At 34.8% G+C, this 18,304-nt stretch overlaps 2 protein-coding genes across 2 annotated transcripts; both read right to left on the bottom strand.

Annotated features, from left to right (window-relative positions):
- Window positions 1–1,571: 1,571 nt before the first annotated feature.
- IKBIP (IKBKB interacting protein) lies at window positions 1,572–18,104 on the bottom strand. Its single transcript, XM_023527444.1, has 3 exons — window positions 18,039–18,104; window positions 13,719–13,865; window positions 1,572–3,141 (listed from the first exon to the last, which is right to left on the bottom strand). Exons 1-3 carry the CDS (start codon window positions 18,102–18,104, stop codon window positions 2,386–2,388), a joined length of 969 nt encoding a protein of 322 aa, XP_023383212.1. The 3' UTR covers window positions 1,572–2,385.
- Window positions 6,936–13,860, bottom strand: LOC105288269 (inhibitor of nuclear factor kappa-B kinase-interacting protein). The gene is made up of 2 exons (XM_023527306.1): window positions 13,719–13,860; window positions 6,936–9,829 (listed from the first exon to the last, which is right to left on the bottom strand). The coding sequence occupies exon 2, from the start codon at window positions 9,785–9,787 to the stop codon at window positions 8,993–8,995; it is 795 nt and encodes a 264-aa protein (XP_023383074.1). The 5' UTR covers window positions 9,788–9,829; window positions 13,719–13,860; the 3' UTR covers window positions 6,936–8,992.
- Window positions 18,105–18,304: the final 200 nt, after the last annotated feature.

The raw sequence follows: 18,304 nt of genomic DNA on the forward strand, positions 1-18,304 counted from the left end.
GTTTATAATCTCTGTGCTCAGCATCGCTTCTGGGTCTCTCCTGAAGTTACAGTGAGATGTTTGCTTTTGGATCACCTCAAAGCTTTTTCAGTCTTCATGTTGGAGAGGTATTTTGAGGATCTCTCCTTCTATGACTCAGTTTTTCTTCAACATGTACAGCACGGTGGCTTACAGGGCAGCTGGACTTATTTCAGGGCTCTGAAGTGGAGTCATGCAGAAGCTGAATCTTTTTTAGGATTTAGCCTTGAGGTCAGCATCCCTTCCACTAGATTGGTCACAACATTGGAAGTCTCAAAAGAAATCCCAGCTTCAGGGAAAAGTAATGGAGACACCACCTCTTGGTGGTAGGAGTGTCAATCACAGTGTCAAAGAAGCCTGGGGGATTGGATATATCTGCATATCAAGCCAACCCAAAGGTGGACTGTGGACTTAAAAACTTCAGGAAAGCCACTTTGCTCAGCTTTTACTACAAGACAAATTTCTACTGCTAACCTCATAAGATTCAAGTTTTATCTGTGGGTTTTGATATAAAGTATGCTGTGTCCAAGCTATCAAGAATTACTGTTGCTCTTTCAAGTGGCCTGAGGTGACCTCTGAAAATGATTCACTATTCACTTGACCCAGAAAACCCCACAAAATCATGCAAGAGGTTCAAATCTTCGTGTTCACTTTAAGAACTCGTGTGAAACTGCCCAGACCATCAAGGGTATGCATATCTGAAAAGCCACCAAGTATCTGAAGGATGTCACTTTACAAAAGGAATGTGTGCTCTTCCATCATTATAATGGAGTGTGTGCGCCCAGGCCAAATGGGGCTGGACGCAGGGTCGGTGATCCAAAAAGTGAATTTTTGCTGCACGTGCTTAAAAAGGCAGAGAGGAATGCTGAACTTAAGGATTTAGATGTAGAATCTGGTCATTGAGCACATCCAGGTGAACAAAGCTCCCAAGATGTGGCACAGGACTTAAAGAGCTCAGGGCAATTAACCTGTACCTGAGCTCTCCCTGCCATACTGAGATGATCCTCACTGAAAAAGAGCAGATTGTTCCTAAACCAGAAGGGGATATCCTGCAGAAGAAAGATATCAGAGGAAACTGAAGAAACAAAAATGGCCTGGGAGTAAAGTCAGCATCAAATAACTACTAATAAAAGTAAAAAAAAAAAAAAAAGAAAAAGTTTGCTCTCTAGATATTTCAGTTATTTCTAAGAAAACCATTTCATCCTCAAAACAAGTAAAATAACTATGTTTTGTGAATTCACATTTCAAAATTTACCCATACTGAAAACAAAGATCCTAATAAAATTATTTTAATAACTGGTTTGTGACACTTGGTTTAATAAATCCTCAATTCCATAAAGCAGAATCCAATGGAATGAGTATATGTGATAAGTAATTCAACCGAGTTAATGTCAATGCTAGGACAAGATATAGCACTGCATAGTTTTCAGAGGGATCAGATATGATTCAAATTGTCTTACAGAGCAATTAAAACTGAGAAAGCCAAATTATGCATACCCAGTGACATGTACAACAAAACTGAACAGAATGAGATGTAACAACTTAACCAAATCTCCATTATGTGAAAGCTTCATGAAATGTTTGACCATATTTTCAAGTGAGTTTAACATTTTTTTGATAAGATTTTTGGCACAGATGTGTCTACAGTGCTCATAAAGTTTGGTGCATGGCAGTCTTGCTGTAAATTAGGAGTTATACACTTTAGCATACAAAATTAATTGTACCATCTTCACAATTTTTATCATTTATGAGATAAATCACAAATAATTGTTAAAAATTCCAGATACCATGTGGTTAAAAAAACATTTCAAACTTCAAGGAATCTGTAGTTCGGTTAAATGATGTCACATTTCTGATATATCAAGGAATAATGTGGCACCTTAATGTCAACTTCTCCTAGCAGCACTTACCTCAGATATTGAATCATTTATTTCTTTAAGACATCAGCCCTGATCATGATGAGCAGGATCCACTTAGGGCCCCAACCACACATACTATGCTCCCTGATAGTCAATGAGAGGAAGTGGGGAGTCAGATCCTGCCCTATCTAGATTTCCCAGTGTTAGACTGGCAGATCCTGCTTATCCCCATTTGTCTGAGTCTGTCCATGTGTGTGTGTGTGTGTGTGTGTGTGTTTAGGATGCATAAGGTTCTTGCTATGTAAAGTTGCAAGTATGTTTTAACATTTATTTTGAATCAAGTGCTCAAACCTCTAAAAAATTTTATTTTTACTATACAAAATAGAATCAAATTTAAAAAATGGTATTTACTCCAACATTTCATTATTTCTGACATTGATTTTTTATAACATGACAGAGGTCCTATTTTTTAAAAAAGTTACTTCAGCCTAATCTAAATGATTTCAAATTAACCCATATCTGAAATGTGTGTTATTTCATCTTTCATATCCTTAATCTCAGCTTGGACTATTGTTAAATTAGATATTTTTTCATTTAAGAAAGCAATTTCTTTCTCTCTTTGGAGTAAGTCAGTAATCAATCTTCCAATGCGTTGTGTTAAATCATTTACTAATGGTTCCAAACGGGAAAAATCCTTCTTTAAATTATACACCTTTGGTTTTAGATCATTTGCAAAAGTCACAGTCTTCAGAACTTTAGCTCTGTCACTTTCTAAGCTTAAAAACCTGTTTGTGTGCTTGTTGAAATCATTCTTTAGCTCCGAAAGTATCTTCTTCACAGAGTTAATTCTTTCTGAATTTTCAGATGCTGTCTTTCGGAGCATTGCTGTTCGGTCAATGCTACTTGAAAGAAGATCACCTATGTTTTTTACTGTATTTTTTCCTACTTTTTCTATTTTTTTTTCTAGGTCTTGCACAGAATCTGTCAATGATGTGACATCAGTTACTAAACCTGAAATACGTCGTATATCTGTTTTTATAGTTGAAATCTTGAGACCAACATCTTTTGCCATGGAAATTGTACTTAAGTCTACTTTTGTAACAGCTTGAGAAAGAGTTGTCAAATTGTTGTTCAATATATCCTGTTTTTCAGTTATCCTGTTAGACCAAGTTTTCACCTCGTAAATTTCCTCCTGTAGATGCTTTAGATGAGCAATTATTTGAAAAGACTGCAGTTGTTCCACGATAGCTTCAGACTTCTGACACTATAAGAAAATACAATATCATGATAATTAAATTGATTAAAAGCTTAACATTTAAAATTCAAGTTAAATTTTATGTGTTACTTTTAACCATAATTTCACTGCTCTTGTAGAAAGCATTGGTAAAAGATGTATTGTGTATTACTAATAAGAAGAAAAACATTAAGGAAATATAAATCTTATTGGAAATGACATTTTTCATTTTTTGTACCATCAGGTATCTCTGTACAGTGACAAAATGAGCTAAATAATACCGATTTTTCAATGGCTGCAGAAGGGAGGAGGAAACCTCCACTTAAGCCTTGGTAGATTTAGGGGGTCAAACAGGGCAACATAACTTCTGAAACACTAGTTATCTGTAGTTATAACAAGTGCTAGAATGAAGGGCCCAATGCCCAAGACTGTGCATACACTTTATTCTATTCTATGAATAATTTTCTGGGGTATCTATCCATTAGACCTTGAATAATTGAACTACTTCTTAAGTTCCTAGCATATATTAGGTATGTCAGGCATGAGGGACATAAAGATAGGTAGGTACAGCTTGGGTTGTGGCCTCAACTCAGTTTATTAGTTTAGTAGGGCAGAAAGATATGTAAAAAACAACAACAAATAATCTCCAAGGTTCTAAAATTCCATGATTCTAAACACAAGTGGTTCTCAATGCTTGTATGTTTGTATTGCCATCCTCCTTCCCCACCACCAACTGTATACTGATATCTCTAAATTGTTTTGGTTTAACTTGGACACATTAGCTGATGAACATTTTGAGCCACACAAGTGCCTGGCAACATTTCAAATTGTGGTGGTGGTGGTTGAGTGTGTGCATGTATGTGTGTTTATACAGAGGTATTGGGGAAGTTGAATTATCGTATTTTGAATATTTGAAATTTTATCGTATTATGCTATCAGTTAATAAAATTAAGAGGAGGGAATTAAAGTGCTAGTTTTGGTGATAAGATGGTCTTATAAAGGATACAAAATCGAAAATTAAAGCAAATGCGCTCAAGGTCCATGGATGTTGTTGCAAATGGCAGGATATCCTCCTTTCCACAGCTGAATATAGAAATATCAAAGTAACATGTTGTACACCTTAGATTTACACAATGGTATGTCATATATTTATTCAATTAAAAAAATAAATAGGAATTGCCAGGTGAGACTATTAAGCTTCAGTCAGAAGGTTAACTTAAGCCTGTGGACTGTGTTCGACTATAAAAAAAAGAACAAATATAAAATATATTATCAAAGCATGACTCCAAAGACAGATATGTCATGATTACATCAAAAAAGGGAATCCCAGTTGTAATGTGTATGTCAATTGTTTGGCTTTTGCACATTTAACCAGCAGCTTATTTTCTAGGCAAGCATTATTTTAAAGTAGAGGTTGTCTATAGCTTTCTGCTAATAATCAAAATCAGTTTGACTCAACGACATTTACTGTGCTAGTATGATCAAGAACAGTCTGCTTTCAGAGTTTGTAGTTTGAGAAAGAAAATGTCAATAAATGGATTTTTTTAAATTCAGAAAAAAACCATAAAATGCAAATATGCAGGCTGAAAAACATTTTTTATAAAATAATATATGCTGTTTAAAGATTTTTTCTAAAATAACTATTTCTTCAATGAATCACCTTTCTTAAATTAAATTAGTCTGATTTACTCAGCTAACATTTTGAGATTATTTTGGTAACATTAACTTAGTTTTATTTAAAGCATATAAAAATTTAATATGCCTGGAATGTTATTTTTATGTATAGTTGCAAAGGAATGACAAACTGAAATGGGGCAGAACAGTTAATTCAAAGCAGCAACACTCACTATATGTTTGGCTTAAAAATGTATTTTAGGACTTTTCTCAATAGGTTTATGCTACATTAATTATTGGTGGGAGAGGTGGCCCCAAATATTTCTTGGTAGAGAATTAGATTGTGAAAACGTTATTGTGGGTATGGCAATAAGAAACAGCCACAAATAGAAAGGAAATTGAGTAGTGATTGCAAAACCACGTTTTATTTTTAAGGGGAAAGTTTTGTAATAAAGTATAGTTGCTGAAACAGAAGATTCCCAAGGGTGAAAGGAGATGACTTATTTTAATCTATTTCATTACTAGGTTATCATTTATTAATGTATCTACTCCTGTAACTGTAGCTTAATAGCATCACACAATAAAGAAACTTCAGAAAGTGCTAGGTTTATTTTTAAGAAACTGCTAGTAAGCCTCTTGGTTTCACTTGGTAGCTTATAAAAGCAATTTATCATGAACTTCTACTCATCTTTACTAAAATATAAACTCAATACAGTGTAGAAATAGTCTAGAAAGTTTTTTTACTGTTATTTTAAAAAATTACTTATGGCTTGTTTAAGCTACTTGCCTAGGATGGACAGAAGAGTTGCTGAGTCTCAGTAGCTCAAAAGATTCAACCAGTAACTTGAATATTTATCAAGTTCCTATACATATGCAAAGTACTAAGCTAGACACGTCAGTCCTGTAATGGTAAATATTGTCTGGATCTACGAGCACGGAAATTGGTTCAAGGGAATGATTTCTGGGTCCAACTGACTTTCCAAAAACTTTGCTAAAGGGTCTTTGGACTGAACTGAGTGACCTGGAAATTGTATTGATCCCTAAAATTTAAAACTACTTAAAGCCAGAAGGGATCGCAGATTATTTGGTATAATTTCCTCATTTTACAAATCAAGTGCCCAAGAACACATGGTTAGTGGCAAAGCCTACCTTAGAAGACTGTCATTTAGAGTTCTTTTTCCTCCATTGCTTTCCCACTCTTCCCAAAACATTTATTGATTCCTTCTTATGCTCAAGGCCCAATTTTAGGTCACAGTTACAACTTCTGAGTGACTTATGGTCTAGTTTAATGGTGACATGGTGCTTGCCATTTAACTACCACCAAATTTGGCTGAATTACAGCTTTTGAAATCTCAAGGTAGTTCTACTGACAGATTTCTTGTGATTTTCCCCCTTCCCCTGGTTGAACAGTAGCAGGTTGTGCTGAATAGTGGGAGGTCAGTGGCTTCTGGAATTGAACAGACCCAAGTATGATTGCAAGATTCCTAATTTTGTTGAATCTCAATTTCTCCACTTGTAAAATGGGTCTTGTAGCTAGCAGAGCTGTGGTGAGAATTAGTGATAACACATGCAAAGTGCTTTGCACAATGACTAGGATATGGCTGGTAGTCAATAAACATATGGAGCCATTAGGATGATGGTGATGAATGGAGACCTCCTAGCAATGTGACATATATAATAGGCTCCAAAATATTAGTTCTCTCCTCCCCTGCAGTGTAAAGTTAGGATGGAGAATTTTGATTTGTATTAAATTAAGAGTTCATAGCTGAACAGATGCTGGATTAATTTGCATAGTTTTTGCTAACTGTGCAAATATGAGGTAAGTCTATAAAGAAATAAGATTTTTTTGTGTGTTTGGTGAATGTACAGCATCATTATTTTATAATGACATATTAAGCTTTGATCAAGATTATAAATTCATACAAAGGTCTACAATAAGGTTGAGATTAAAAATAATGGCATTAACTTTGTACCTTATGAGTTTAGTTTTCTATGAAACCATACAGGCTGATAAATCAACTTTTCATTATAAAATATAAAGGTACACTTAGTCAACAGTTTCTAATTACTTGGCAAAATTTAAGGAAATATTGACATAAATATACTTTGAAACTTTACATCTAAAGGTTTGAAAAAACTAGGTCTTTCTTTTGTAACAGTGATTTATATATGTGCTAATTAAAAAAAAAGACCCAGTACTCTATCAGAAATCAACTGATATTAAATTTATTACCAATTACAAAGGTACAAAAAAGGTGTCTTAGAATATGGTAATCATTCTTAAAGGAAAGACTAATGGTATAATTTCATATTTGATACACAGGGAAGTTTTTGAAATTTCAAGTATTTGTAATACATAAATGAATGTAAGAAACAGGAAGACAAATTAGGTACATCTAAAACTCTCTAATGACCATTTTTTTATAGGGAAATCTCTGGGTAAAGAATATATACATGTGTATGTACATGTATACATACATGTGTATATACACATACACAATAGTTTTCTCATGAAATTCTTGGAGAAGGGCAGTTTTTGTTTCCCTGTAACTGTCACTATAGAGCACAGTGGCCACCTTGTTTCCACTTATTTTTGGTAACCATTACTATGATATATACAAGTTAATAACATTAATGATGTGTCAGATATGGTGAAATGCAAAATAAATAAATAAATAAGAGTGAAGAGTTCACAAGAGATCACATCTACCCTAACAGGATGGAGGTTGAAACAACACAGTTACAGCTAACTTTATAATCTATTTTATTGGCACGAACATAAAAGCAAACAAATACAATTGTCAGTGCACACAGGTAAGAACTTAGACATTCAGAAGTCAAGAAATTTAATGTTAAGATTCCAAAAATTAACGGTATGTCCTTTAGTAGAAATCTTCCAGGCTTGTTTTTATGAACCATGGCTGTCTACCATAGTAGGACTTGTTAGAGATTTTTCCAAAAATGTGCAAATTTACATAATAAAACTACCTGACCACAATTATCTTTTGTAACTGAATGCTTTCAAGTTCTTTTTAATTCCACTGAAATTGCACTATGAAACTGAAACTGGAACTACAGTTGGTTATTGGCAAGCAGCAGCAAGGAAGAACAGTATTTCCATTTGCAGTTGACTCAGTTTTCAGCACCAAGCTTGGACACCTTCGATACATCAGTTTGCCAATAAAAGTCTTATGTGATCCCGTAACCCTGCACATTTCTGATTATCGTTGTTACAAAAATATGGCTAGGCCTCTGCTTAATTTCATCTCACTATGTCCATGTCTTTGAGTAAAATAAAATCACTATGTAAAACAAATTTGGTTGAGTAGTTTGGGGACTCTTTAAAATAATGACATACTTTAATTACCATAATTGCCATCATTTCTCATTGTGTGGCTTTCTCCTCTTTAAAATAAGCCAAAGGCTTCTTAGTGTCTTTATATTGTTAGTAGAATAATTTATCTAGAGATCACGTATCTAGCAAACTCAAGTCTGTAACACAGTAAGAACCTTAAAAAAAAAAAAGCCTAGGTATATAAAAATATTCTGAAAGCCTGTATTTCAAAGCATACACACTTAATACTCAGGAAAAGCTTTTAATAAAAAGATATTTACTCTTAAAAAGTCTTACAAGTATCTGTAACAGTTTAGAACCTTAACAAAAACTAAAAACGTTTCCTAGACTTGATAGTTTTCAAAAAGTGCATATTAATTCATAGCAAAGCACCCTGGACTCTCCATAAGGTATGTTATCTTTGATTTTAGACACAATTCCCATGAACTTGGTTGTTCTGATTCTTAGCCTGCAGTAAATTACAAAGGAATTGGCTGAGGCTGGCACATTACCAACTGACCTGACAGTAAGATCAGGTCAGTGGGTCACCTTTTCAGGTGCCAGAAAAGGTATAAGTGGTAGACATAAGGTTTGAAAAATAGCAAACTGGGGTCATTTAGTGAAGAGGTAAACACTCCTCAATAGCTCTTAGAGACATTAATATATTTGAGTCCAACAGGTGGAATTCATAATTGCTTTAAAGCAATATACTGCTTTAAAAGTAGATATATTTTAGAAATATTTAAAATAGTTAAAATGAAATGTTTTATTGCTTAAAAAGATAAGCTTTGATTATCTGAATAGTCCATTTGTGTGGACATCTCACTTCTTTCTCAATAATGTAGGATAAAGTGAGTCCTATCAGAATGACACAAAAGCACGGAACTGATCAATTTATGTATAATATGGTTTATCAGAATAAATGTAGGGCATTTAAAAATCACTATCGATTCCTTCGTTTTCTAGATTATATTCTTCTAAAGTTCCCTTTTCTCTTGTACTTGAATATACTATAAAATCACGAACTTTTCCTTTCAGATCATTCAATTCGTTTTGCATTTTTAATATGCTATTATCATACTGAATTCCTTCAAGCGTTTTCTGCATCTCCATTATTTCAGATACTGCTTTCAGCATATCGTCTTCCATATTAAACATCTGAATAGTTAAGTCTTCCATTTTCTTTTCTGTCCCTATCAGATCCTGAGAGACTCTGAGAACAGAGTGAATAGCACTTTCAATGGTTGGCAAATGTGTCTTGCATTCTTCCACCTTGGGTTCGTAGTTGGAAAGTTTATTAGTTAGGTCTTCATCTCTGGCAAAGAGAGCATGCTGTTCCTCTTCTAACTTTTCAACTGCTTTTGTATCAGAGCCCAGCTGCTGCTCCACTCGCAGAAGGTCTTCTTCTTCCTGTCTTTTTACTGTTCTAATATTTCTTAGCGTGCTATCTTCCAAATCTTTTAGTCTTTCAGTGAGCAGTTTTATTCCTTGTTCAGCTGAGTTAATTTGGACAGTAACTTGAGAATGTACATGTTTCGATTCTGATTTGAAAATGTCTGCATTAACATTCATTTCTTCTAGGCTTCTCGTCCAGAAATTTGTAACATTCTGGAATTTTTCATTAAGGCTTTGCATCTTTTGAGTGAGCATCTCTTCACTATTTTGAATGTCATGCATGATACTTTGGAGGCTGGATACGTCCTGCTCAAACTGGGTCACCAAAGACATGGATGATGTAGCTTCCTGCAGGATACTTTCAGTAGACTCAAGCTGCATTTATAACACAAAACAATTCCCAAGGCCACTTAATAACTTTTACATTAGGGAAACACACTAATAATCATGTGCCAAGGTCAAATTCTGAAGATGTCTAAAACATCCAAGAATATGTCAGAACCATACTGACAAAAACATTTATTACTTTAACAGCTATTTTAAAATATTTTAAACAAATTTAATACATTAGCACTATGGTAGAAAAATATACACTTGAATTTATAATTCTAAATATTTGGCACATTTTCATGGAGGGATATTCAAGTGAAAAATTACGTTAAAGGAGCCTGAAGTATATCACATTTCCTTCTTTTTTCTTTTTAACTCCAATGGAAAGCAACTTCATTGTGATTTTTATGGTTATCTGGCTTTTTTTAGAAACTGTAACAGACATAACATTTAACTTTCCTGAATTCGATGATTCTGGAAGAGTTTCTGTCTGAAAAATATTTGTTGACTAACCTCTGTGGAGAAGGTACCAGATCAGATCCTACAGATAATCACAAAGGCGAAAATGAGTAAAAGCCCAGTTTAGTGAGACAACTCATGTCAAATATTAAAGTGTTCTAAGTTATCTGTAAATTATGGTAAGCTGCTGGCATGTCCTAATATGTGTCCAGCACATAGAAGGGCCAGGTTGTGGACCTCCCTCAGTTTACACTCACACATAGCTAACAGTCCTTAGAGACTACTGGAAGGCCTAGAAATGAACATTAGTTTACCAAAGGTTTGTCGCATTGTGTTGAAGATATAATACTGTACAAGACACAGATCTGCCCTTATGTAGCTTAGTTTAATTGGGGAGAAGGCCAAGTCTATGAGCGTTATGAAGGGAAGAACTATGGAAGCACTTACATGGGTACCCAAAACAGACTTTAATGATCAAGGAAACTATTCTAGATGTATTATCTAATATCTGCTTCTAGTTAGTTCCTCTCTAAATCATCCTACACACTTCAGCCAGGTTAAGCTTTTAAAAACTGCTATGCACATCATGGTACAACATAAAAAACCCTACAATGTTTCCTAATATTTCTAGGATAAAGTCCAAAAGTCTACAACATTACTATATTCTATTCTTCCCTCCTCTTTGCTTAGCTAAATTCTGTCCTACGTTTAAGGCTGAGATCAGATCTCGGCTCCTTAGTTTAGCATTCTTTCATCACTCTAGCCCTGACAGCCTCAACTCCTGAGCATATACTATATCATGTATTTGCCACCTATTTGGCACTTACATATAATCCAAGATTTTTTGAGCGTTCACTCTGTGCCAGACCTTGTGCTAGATACTGGATATAAAAATATAAACTATAGTCCCTGGCCTCACAATTTGATAGGGGAAGATAGTGTTTTGGATCTTTTACATCATATATTCTAGAGTCCCCAAAACACTTGAGTGTCCTCTGTTTCATTATTAGGTAGTAGGGATGTAGAGATAAAAGATAGTGTCTGCTCTAAAGCTGTAGTCCCCAAACTTTTTTGGCACCAGGGACCAGTGCTCCTATGAGAATCTAATGCCTGATGATCTGAGGTGGAGCTGAGGCAGTGATGCTAGCGCTGGGGAGCGGCTGCAAATACAGATGAAACTTTGCTCGCTTGCTTGTCACTCACTTCCTGCTGTGCAGCCCGGTTTCTAACAGGCCATGGACTGGTACCGGTCTGCAGCCCGGGGGTTTGGGGACCCCTGCTCTAAAGAGTAGTAAAGGAGACAAATTAACAACAAGAAAAAATCACAACAGATTATGATTTGTGTCATGACAGAATTAGCATGGGAGAATGGATGCTTACAGGAGATCAGAAGTCTGGAGGTCAATGAGGAAAGGCTTAGAAGTGACTTTGAAATTTGACTCTTTAACAGATTGATGAGTTAGCCAGGGGAAGATAGATAGTAGAGCGTCTAAATTACTTAAGGAAAGAGATCATGTCCTATGCATTTTTGCAGTTGCTATACCTCAGGGTATAAAGGACATGTTTGATGTTTAGGAAGAATGGCTATAAATCTTCCGGACCCCAATCAAGACCTACAGCAGTTCCAGGTGATAGATTGCTGGGAACAATGTGCAACAGTACTGAATAAGACCACTCTGAAACCTCATTGAAAAATTATTTTTAACGTACACATGTAGCCATAATACAAGTTCCTCTAAAAACCAATTCTGAGAAATACTTAAACATTGGTAACACTGTTAGAGTTAGTTGCCTTATAAGCAGCATTTTGAAGAGGCAAACTTATCTTCACCTGAGGTAATCTCCCGTGTGGGCTGTTTATCGCAGCATCACTATAATCTGCAGGCAGTATAACCCCGTGGATCCCAAAGGTTGAAAAGATCAACTTTTCTGAATAATAAAGTCTCAAAATATAACCTGCAAATATATAGTGACTAGTATAACCATAGTAGCTAGCATTTAATGGGCTACCAACATATTCCAATAGTTTTTCATTTTTTTAAAAAGAGCTAATACTTAAATTTATTACTGCTTACAGGTTTTCAAAGTTTTTGCTTATATATTATATCTCATCTGATCCTTATAAAAATCTTGTTATTCTCATTTAATAAATGATGAAATATAGGCCAAGAGGTTAAAGTGATTCTTCCACGATCACAGTTGTGACAAGAGGCCACGTCTAGTTGTTTTCCCCACCTATTGCATTATGCTGGCATTAGGGTAAACTTTCTGAAAAGGCAGCTATTGTCAAACCACTCCCAGGGCAGACTGGGAGAGCAAGAGCTATGCAAAGATTGAATATTTTTTTGGATCCTATGAAAACATTTTAAAAATCCACTTCAAAAAGCATTTTAATTGCTACCAAAGTTTTCATTTAAAAAGGAAATCTTCTTCAAAATTTGTTTTCAGTGGCTTTTAAGTGGCTTCTATTTCCTGGAGTTTTGTCCATCATTATGTTCCCCCCATCATTCTGGGCCCCCCAACAACTACAACCAGATTCCAGCTAGAACCCTAGGTCAAAATACCAACTCTTGCAGCAACTTCCTAGAGGCCCTTAGGCTCACATTGATTCCCCTAGCATGTTGGAGGGGATGCATAACTTTCATCCATAGCTTTTCTCTTCTGGGGGAGATATATGCTCATCTTGTGCCGGAGGCTGCAGGAACTTAGATCCTCTATTTCATTTTTGTTTATTTTTATAACATCCTTGCTCACCCTGGGGCCAAGCACAAGCCTTGTCTACCTTATGGCACGAGTAAAGTCTTAATGAGTGAATTAATGGACAAATGAGGCATATTTCCCAGTGATAGCTTGGTTCCTAGTGGCCAGGCAAGGCGCACATGATGCGTTATTGATTACAGCAGACCCTGTCCTGAGAAGCGTGGTAGACATACATTTTTTATCTGACTTACTTTTCTAATAATTACAGAAATAATGCATCTGTATTTACAGCTTGAAAAAGCACAACAAACACATGAATTTTAATTTTCATTTGGTTACAGTCAGTATTTTTAGTCATTCTTATTTGGATACATGCATATGTATATATGCTTACCAAGTGGAAAATAAAGAAAAAACACTGATGGATCTTTGCCCAACAAGTGCTTTTCCTATTCTAATTTTATATCTAAATATCAATCATATTTTCAGTGCTCTAGACACTCGATATTTAAATAGAAAACTGAGGTCATATTGATATGAGCATATTGGTCTTCTTAAATAATAACATTTGTTATATATATGTAAAAGAATCCTTGCCCTTTCAAAATGTAAGTTTAAATTGGATTGAAGAGAAAATGTAAAGAGGTAGGAAGACCAGTGAAAGTTAAAATAGCAATGGTCAAAAGGCAGGAAAAAAGAATTTTATGAACTGGGAAGAGTGATAGTGGTGAAGAAAAATGGGAAAATCTCCCCAGATAAGCCAATTTATAATTACCTTTTCTGAAATTAAACTGATTTTACTTTGAAGCCCTTGGAATTCCTTGGTTTCTATTTTCAGTAACTGGTATTGGCTTTCCACCTTTGCAAACCTTTCCGACTGCTGAAATACAAACCTGGAAAAGAAAAGAAAAATCACTACCTCCTAATTCAAATCTATTTAAGTCTTAATTTTAAAGGAGTATTTTATACCCACTTCTGGTAAGGACATTCTGGTATAGGTAGTGGCAGCTTTTATTAGTTTATTTCAACAAACATTTAGAGAGCCTGTTATGTGGTAGGTAGTGGTTTAACTCATGCAAAGATGAGTGAAATATTGCCTCTGTACAAGTTCAGAACTCAGTGAGTCAGATGGTGTGATATTTGTAATAGATGTATGCACAAGAAATATTTCGGAGGAAGAACTAACGAATTAGAAAAATTATGTGATCTCTACTATTTTCCTCAAGGCCATATTTGGTCAATATCTAGAAAATAAGTGTTTTTACACTGAAATGTAGAAGCAAGAGTTCTCTATACAGAGACTCATGGACACAGACAGTGGATTAGTGGTTACTTGAGGGAAGCGGGGAGGTGGGGGAGAGAGGGATAAAAAGGGTCAAATATTTTGCGACGGAAGGAAATCTAACTTTGGGTGGTGGACACACAATGCAATATATATATATAACAAACTGTTGAATTGTACACTTCAAACATTTGATTTTTTAAATCAGTCACTCCAATAATTTTTAATAAAGTGTTTTTTAAATTTAAATGCAGAAAACAAAACAAAATGATGGAATGGAAGGAATAGAAGTTGCAAAATAACCAGTCAAACTGTTGAAAACAGAAGTCATTGTCAACGTGACAATAGAACGTATATGCAGTGCAAGGTGTATAACATGTATAATTGGTTATACTAAAAAATAAAAGTCAGATAGATGCCCTTCTATAATTGGAGTGTACTTTTCATCTGGCAAATAGTAAAAAATAAAAGCATAAAAAACTTATTCTAATCTTAAGAACAATAAATGAACTTTTGTGTGTATAGAACTTTAAATGAGCAAGCAAAAAAATGCTTTGCATCTGATACCATTTTGGTTAATCTGATTTGACTCAATTCTTCATGCTCTGAAAAGGCAACAGTTGAGATTCTTTGTGTATTTATTGAGTCAGGAAAAAGCAGTGGAGCAGAACAATATGAAGCCAGTGTCTAAATCAGAGTACACAGACCAGTGGTTCAAAAGTGTCACTGCATATTGGAGTCACCCTGCAGCTTTAAAGAAGTCTGATGCTTGGGTCCCACCCACAGAAATTCTGAGTGACTTGGTTTGAGATGTGACTTGGATATTGAAATATTTAAAAGCTCCCCAGGTTATCTGAGTGCTCAGCAAAGTGAGAAACACTAATTGACCGTTTTGTGAAACTGACTTCCATTGAAAGACATTCAAAGATCCCAAAACTCAATAGAGGGGTGAAAGACTTCTCAGCTTTGTGCATCATTGCAAAGGGTAATGTTTCAAACTCATAAATGTCAATGTCATCCTTAGGCTAACTGTTGCTATAAAACTGTTCAAAGCTAAAATGGATTTTTTGTTTTTTAAAAAAATGTTTATAATGTTGGATGAAATTTCTTTTAATGATGCCTCATATCTATTCTGTAACACTGAATTGAGTCCAAGTTATGTACTTAGTACAGATTGATTTTTCTTCTGTGTGCTAATATGAACTTTTAAACAAAACTTCTGGTTATTAGAAAATGCTATTATCCTAATTTTCAAAGATGGATGTGTAGACTTAATTCTCTTTTGATTTGCTGTTTCATTCTTGGCTTTTAAGAGGTTCTTTTCCAGTATAGGCTTATCTGAGACTAGCAGACAGAGACCAAGGATAGAGACCAATCTAAAGAAATGTCTAATTTCAGGGACTAGTTTTATCATCCATTACTCCAGTGTTACATGGATATATTCTATAGATCATTGAGTTAATTCAGAATGAAATAATTATTATGAAGACTTTTGGTGAAGTTGATCCACTACAATAATACATCATAGGTATTTCCATTTTATTAGATATTTTTAATGTTGTCTACCTCTTTTTGGATTAATATCAAAGGGAGACAACATATACTGGTTGAGGGTGGAGCTAGGCAACTTTGGCCGTGCCTTTTACTAGCTGTATGAACATTGTAGACACGTTTTATTTAACATATCTTTGCTAGTTTCTTCAACTGTAAAGTGGGGATACTACTACTTAGTATATAGGGTTGTTGTAGATATTAAATAGGTTATTTATAAAGTTCCTAGATAGTGCCTATAGCAAGAACACATCAACTATGCTCTTTTGAACTGTTTTGTGGCACTACATTTCTATCCCCCTGACAAGCCTATAGCAGTTAAAGGATCAGAGCTCCCTTCGACTTGTATTTGATAGAAGACATAGGCCTGGGCCCCTTCAAAACCAGGGTTAGGTTTATAGCTAATGAAGGATGGAATGGATGGATGAAAAGCATTCTCTTATCCTGTTTTGGGTTAAAGGCCTTAAATGTCTGCACATAGGAGAAAGGGTTCCAGGTTAATTTGCTACCTTAGTTGGATTTGTAAAAGAAATCTGACTCCCTCATAATCCACGGCAGTCTTCAGAGACCTCATACAGATTCAGGGCCCTGTAGTAGTAAAGTGTGCACTTCCTCAGTGTTGCCTCTGCATAGCTCCTTTAGGAATCTTCTATAGTGGCGGACAGCTGATTGAGGACTTATATAGGAGTTTCTATGGCTGTTTCAACTTAATGAGAAAGAGGCAAATAACCAAAGGAAGCTGTTACTATGGACCTTCAGCAAAAAAGGGAGTTCCATGGCCACTACTGGGGTCAGTACCCAGTTAGCTTTGTTTCATACTATAGCTTCATTTTCAGCATAATACTGAATGTTCAGGAAAATACCAACCGTATCCCATTTTCAAAAAGCAGAACATCTGAAGGATAACCCTGTCTTTTACATAAAACTCTACAAACAACAATAAAAAGCTATAAAACAAGGTTAGCCAAGATTCTGCTGTATAAATGATTTATAGAGAAAAGAGTTGATTGTTTAAAGAGTTTTTGATTTTTTACATACTTATCACAAATGCAATGAAAAACTTTTATAAAGGCAATTAAAAAATCTGTTGAAATTTCCAGAAGAAATTTAAAATTTGTACAATGGAAGTTCTAGTTGATATTAAATAAGATTGAGAAGTATTATTAGTGTTTTATTATTAATAGTAACTTCACAACTTTCTAAAAAATTTCCTTAAGAGTTTATAAATGAGGTATGCAAACTGAGGTATGGGCAACTGTTATCTCCAATGTATGATCATTAGGATGACATAGGATGGCATATCAGGACTTTATCTGTTATACATTATTTCTGTTCACTTGCTAAACAAGGATCCAAAGTCTAAAGGCCTGAAGACACTGAAACAGTGATGCCTTGAAATCCTTCTTGGGCAGAGGAAGGGTTCAAATCCCCACCCCACCCCCATTTAATCTAATTTTGAGATGATAGGTAAGTTGTGTTTAAAAATACACAGATAGGCACTTATATTCAATGTTGTATTTTAACAACCAGGACATTGTCAGTACAGTAAGAGATCAATAAAGATTTGATGGATGACCTTTAGATGCTGGAGTATGTGTTCTCAAAGTAAAAATCTTGATGGCTTTGTTATAATTCTAGTGTGCTTTTAAGTATTTTGAGATGCCAAATGTTTATTTAGAAAATGCTTGCAAATGTCTTACCAGAATAATTTTTTACTCTCAAATTCACCATGAATAAATTTTGCTATAAACAGTGACTGAAGTATTTATACTTCAACTCTTGGGGCAAAAGATTTCAGAAGAGCAATTAACAGAAAATTATTTTAATAATAATAATAAAATCTGCCTAGTTTTAGAAATAATCTTTGACTATTATTTTATTATTTTTTAAAGACAGTTCAAATAAAACCTTCCTACCGAATATAACTTTTTTGTGTCTTTACTGTAAGTTCCTGAGCTGAAGCATCTGCTTTTCATCAGTTTTTTTCCTTTATAGATTTGTGGACAAAAAAGGGGTTCTATGGAAAGTAACCTTGCAGGGCGACTTGATCATAAATTCGTAAATGGATAGGTCAAGATGGGAAAGTCACACACCAAGCACATAATTTTTTTAGTAAAAGGCTTCTTTGCTTTAAGCAAGCTCTGCCCACTGTTTTTGTACATCTAGGTTAACACACCTTGAAATAAACCATAACAATCTTCAAAAGAGCACATAATCGCATTAACTATCCTATAATCAAATCCCCACCTTGTTTTCTCCCACCTGCATGAAATCTTCCTTATCTTCCCTCTTTAATTTCAAAGGCATAAACGTAACTGCAATTGCCATCAGTTTTGGCTCAAATAAACTCTTAATAAAAATCCTCTACAGGTTTGGATGTTTCTTATGTTGACAGATTCCTATCATTGTTTTTTCCCAAGACAGTAACTAAATTACTGAAAAGCTGAACATTTTGTGATAGAACTCATTTCACATGAATATGAATCTTTGTAATTAATCAATCAAGTAACTAAAATCAGTTGTATTAG

The sequence above is a fragment of the Pteropus vampyrus genome, unplaced genomic scaffold (genome assembly GCF_000151845.1).
Source record: "Pteropus vampyrus isolate Shadow unplaced genomic scaffold, Pvam_2.0 Scaffold16, whole genome shotgun sequence".
Lineage (NCBI taxonomy): Eukaryota > Metazoa > Chordata > Mammalia > Chiroptera > Pteropodidae > Pteropus > Pteropus vampyrus.

Coding starts and splice junctions, on each gene's coding strand:
- LOC105288269 (XM_023527306.1), bottom strand. CDS start 9,787: ATGTCTTTGGTGACCCAGTTTGAGCAGGACGTATCCAGCCTCCAAAGT.
- IKBIP (XM_023527444.1), bottom strand. CDS start 18,104: ATGGCAATTGCAGTTACGTTTATGCCTTTGAAATTAAAGAGGGAAGAT. Junction 13,866..18,038: donor ATAAGGAAGATTTCATGCAG/GTGGGAGAAAAC, acceptor GATTTGAATTAG/GAGGTAGTGATTTTTCTTTT. Junction 3,142..13,718: donor TCAGTTTAATTTCAGAAAAG/GTAATTATAAAT, acceptor ATTTTCTTATAG/TGTCAGAAGTCTGAAGCTAT.